General features: G+C 33.6%; 1 protein-coding gene across 1 annotated transcript; it reads left to right on the top strand.

The window, feature by feature from the left end:
- Positions 1-3,145: 3,145 nt before the first annotated feature.
- On the top strand, positions 3,146-4,374 carry LOC104235499 (2S seed storage albumin protein-like). Its single transcript, XM_009789286.2, has 2 exons — positions 3,146-3,352; positions 3,926-4,374. Exons 1-2 carry the CDS (start codon positions 3,189-3,191, stop codon positions 4,188-4,190), a joined length of 429 nt encoding a protein of 142 aa, XP_009787588.1. The 5' UTR covers positions 3,146-3,188; the 3' UTR covers positions 4,191-4,374.
- The last annotated feature ends 337 nt before the right edge of the window (positions 4,375-4,711 follow it).

A 4,711-nucleotide genomic window follows, 5' to 3' on the forward strand; every position in this document is an offset into this window, starting at 1 on the left:
CTATTTGATTTACGAGTTACTCTAACTTGTAAAGCAAATTGCTCACTCCAACTCACTAAGTGTTTATGACGTTTGATTACAAATCAATTTCCTAAAACACATTCACTAGACTGGCACGGAAGAATACAAAGAGCAAGTACTCAACAAGAAAATAGCTCATATCACTTTGGTTGATGTGTGAAAGGATAGTTTGGAAATCCAAAGTCAATCCTATTTTAACACGACTTGAGATCTTCTAGGAGCCTTATTCAAGGTCAGCTTCCTCTTTGATAGGACTCCTACTGTTCTAAGAATTCCACACACTCTGGGACTTTTGTTTTTGACTAAATTATCCATATCTTCTTGAGCGATGACCCTTATCGCTTATAGCAGCCATCTTCCACTAAACTCGGACCTGGGTAACTTTGGGATAAAGTTAATGTCTTGTACATACGTATAAGTATCAATCATCAGGAGCTGATCCTTTAATCTGAGGAGCTAGTTCTTCACAACAGTTAAGCAGCTATATTGAGGACCTGGTTCTTTTAGCATTTAGTCACACTTTATTAATCATCAAAACTTCAATACTCAACAGTTCACTTCTACTTGTCCACCATACTAAGAATGCATTTTTACTTTAGCAAATCAAGAGAAAATTAAATTTATTTTCCTATTTTACTTTTATCATTAATTATTTATTGTCCAAATTATTTTTCAAGACTTTTTAAAATGTTATTATATTATTATGGTAAAATATGTACTTCATTTATTATTTTCTTAAGGGGTATGTTATTTTGGACAAGTAAAAATAAACAAAGGAAATAGGAAGCATTAAAGTTTTTCTATCATATACATAAAAGAATGTGTTTTTTATGCATTAAAATTGTACATTAAATTAGGAATGTACAATAACAAATCCAGTCTCACAAGTGAAGTCTAAAAAGATTTGTGTGTCAAAGGTAAATTTAGGAAAATATTATGTACCTTCTTGGTTTTGGAAACATCAATTATTTTGAACTAATTTTTAAAGGCTAAAACATCAATTATTTTAAAGTTGAAGGAGTACATACTTAACCGTACTTATTAGTAGCATAAAAGGAAGATCGAAGAGTGCCGAGAAACCTTGACGGCATCCAAAAACACCACCAAAGATTGTGCTTGTGAACCGATTAAATTTCGGATAAAGCAAAGTAGGAAATAGCTCATGAAATTAATTAGCCACATGATTACCTGCATCAGTATGCACATCTTGTGAAAACAATCAAACAGCATATCTCATAAGGAAATGGATAATAATGAATTTCTCAAAAGTTAGCAGACTGATGGTGCGAATTACTCAAGATTATATAATTAGACAATAATTTAGGTGGGTAGTCATACTACATCTTGGCACACCAAGGGATGGACAATTGGAGCATAAACAACATATTGCGGTGGCCTAACATTGGTAAATCAAGTATTGTAATAGGTTTGTCTTTGATACTATGATATAAAAATAGATTTTGGATCTGACTTAACTTCAAAGACTATCTCATACCTGCACAAAATTATAGAAGGAGACAATAACCTATTTCATCATCCCATGTAAGACATGAATTAGAACTCCTTGTTGTGTTGCTAGCTCGAGCCTATATCAGGCATTGATATATAATTGCAAATAATTAATATCAAACATTAGGAGGTGTTCCAAATATGACCAGCGTTTTAAGAGGGTGCATGGTTTTAACTTAAAAAATTGGGCTAAAACAATAAATTCAAGTATTAAGATCTAAAAGACACTTGATTTTTCATTTAATTTTGAACTTGTGATTGAAGAATATGTTAAAATTCCGATAATTTCATTGCTTATGAAGAATTACGTGGGGTATAATATATATATATATATATATATATATATATATATATATATTCAAAGCCACCTTAAGGATGGGGTTAAGCTTGACCCTTACCACGCATATATTAAAATCCGAAAAGAGAATACTTGTACAAGAAGTATATAATGCCTGACCTCTTCAAAAAATTCTAAGGCAATGGACAGGCGCATTGCTCTACACCTTGTACTCCTAGACATAGCCTCCGAATCTTTACAGAAATTACTGCCATAAAGCTTAATACATTTGATGAGAATATTGAAGCTCCGATGTTCAATGTCCATAATTATTCCAGAGATAAGTACACAGCTAAAAGTGTACAACATCAGAGAACTTTATGTCTTTGTGCTTTTTGTTCCTAATTTTGAAATTCGGCAATCTCCATTTGTCCATATTCAAAAGACCTTTCGCTTGAATTCACACATTAAACTCTCGATATTGTTCTCGTATCGTATATATCAAACTGACAATATATTAAAAAAATTGACAAAGAATCACTTCATTGTACGTAATTAGAAAAATGAGATTTAATAATGATTTTATTATTAACAGAGTAAAATAGGCATTGTTCGTGCTCAATATGCAATTATAAATCCTAATTTGGCTATTCGAAATAGAATAGCAAGTAGTCTCGTTAACTAGTAAGTATCATTAACTATGTATTCTCACCCTTTCAATTTAGATTATATTATTTGATTTGGTACAAAGTTTAAGGGATATGTGGTCCTAAAAGCTTAAGGGCAAAAGCTTTCTGTGATTATGACATTTGTGTGTCTATAAAAACTTCTCATTAAAAGTAAAATGGGTAAAATGATAAGTTTGAAATTAAATTGTTTCCAAATATAAAAATATGTCTTTTTTTAAATAATTAATAAAAAAGCGTGTCATCTAAATTGATATAGGGGGTAGTATCCTATATGTGAGAATTAGTATTTTAATGGATAATTAATTATATATCTAGTCATTCAGTAGTCACTCTTGCTCACAGAAGAAGCCAATTAAGTTGGCTATGCTGCCACTACTCGCTGCAGACAGATGCTTCTGCAAAAAAACCGAAATGAAAACTTGCGTTCTGCGTCCAAACAAATTAAAGTGCTCTTTTCTGGCAGCATTTGCATGTATTCATAGACGTGGTGAATCGTTTCTTTGGTTCTGCCCACGTCTTCCTCACATGCAAATGTTTCCGTTTGCCTTTTTAGCTTTCACTCTACACGTACTTGTCATGCAAACCATCAAATCTGCTATAAATACCCTCAAAATGGAGTACTTCACCATCACAAAGCACTAGCTAGCAATTCACCTCTTCTATCACTAAAAAACACACATATCACTGTTGCTATGGCGAAGATTTCACTTGCTGCTGCTCTTCTCTTGTGCTTGTTAGCCGTTGCAAGTGCCAACACCTTCACCGTCACCACCACCGTGACGGAGAACGATATCGACAATCAAGGGTCACAGAGGTGCCAAGAGCAGATCCAGAGACAGAGGCTCAACCACTGCAGGTAAAATAATTTTTATGTGTGGAAATGTATTATTTTAAGAAATTATATTTAGAGGTACAATAGATCAATTTAGACACTGTTTAAATAGAAGATAATACCATGTAACTCTATATTGAAGACAGAAGTAGAGTCTTAAAATCAACATAGTTGTAGACTCAAATTAATTACTTACAATAACAGTAATGCCACTTATCTTTCCCCAAATTCCGACTAGCGCGGTTCTTTTTCTCGACCAATTTGAATTCCATTTCATTTTTTATTTTAAGTGTTGTAAAGTAGTAAGTAGCTAGGCGGATTTCAGCGCATGCTGCATTGAGAATCTCCAAAGAAATTAGAAGCGCCGCATAAAATTTTGCGTACATCATTAATTAGTTACAAGGCAGGGGTACATGTGATGTACAAATCGGTTCATCCGAACATAGTAGCTAGCCTTGATATATGTATTAAAAGTTATTAAATTAGTACATATAATAGATTTCAAATCAAGTAAATCAAATAGGCTAGAATTTTGAACTCGTACTCATGAGAATTAAATTTTTACAAAGTTTGAATCTCGAATATGATTGCATGCAGGATGTACCTTTCAAGAAGCCGCCAATATTATGGCGACGAGCTGAGCATGGTGACAGATGATGAGGAGAGCAACCAAGGACAGCAGCATCTCCAACAATGCTGCCAGGAATTGAGGAACATGGACACTCAATGCCGCTGCGAGGCACTTAGGAGAATGGTGACACAACAACGTGGCGGCCGTGGCCAAGAGGCAGAGCGCATGTCAGAGAGAGCTCGTTATCTCCCCCGTATGTGCAACATCCAACCTACCCAGTGCCGCTTCTAAGCTGAACAGATTAAAATGGCGTTTGTCAATAAAAACACACCATCGTGTGTGAGCTAGCTTAGTTGGAGACTACTTTTTGTCTAGCTAGTGTTTTATGTTTTGATCGAATCTTATGGAGAATAAGGCGGCCATGAATGTAAGAGAACTAGCTCGTTTTAATATGAATAAATGTCTTGTTTTCACCTTAGAGGATGCTTTGGTAAAAGATTTATTTACGTGTTTGGTAAATACCTAAATTGCTTGTAAGCACTTTGACTTCTAAAATTAGTCTTAATTCATAAGTTGGTCACCCTAAACTTATGACTTTTTAGCTTATAAGCACTTATAGTTTGTCCTAACGCTTTGACCAGTTTAGCCTTCTTTTTTTTCTGTCAAGAAAAAAAATGGCAGATAATATTTCTAATTCACAAAATATTTTTCACAAAATTAATTTTCTGACTTTCTTTTCCTTCCATACTCGATTGTTCATCTTTTTTCTTTACAAAGAAATTTTTTAATTTATTATCTTTTGTAAAGTTTTT

The sequence above is a fragment of the Nicotiana sylvestris genome, chromosome 7 (genome assembly GCF_000393655.2).
Source record: "Nicotiana sylvestris chromosome 7, ASM39365v2, whole genome shotgun sequence".
In the NCBI taxonomy this organism is placed as follows: Eukaryota; Viridiplantae; Streptophyta; class Magnoliopsida; order Solanales; family Solanaceae; genus Nicotiana; species Nicotiana sylvestris.

Excerpts from the sequence above, each read along its gene's own strand:
- LOC104235499 (XM_009789286.2), top strand. The coding sequence starts at position 3,189 with ATGGCGAAGATTTCACTTGCTGCTGCTCTTCTCTTGTGCTTGTTAGCC. Across the intron at positions 3,353-3,925 it reads CAGAGGCTCAACCACTGCAG|GATGTACCTTTCAAGAAGCC; the intron begins GTAAAATAATTT and ends GATTGCATGCAG.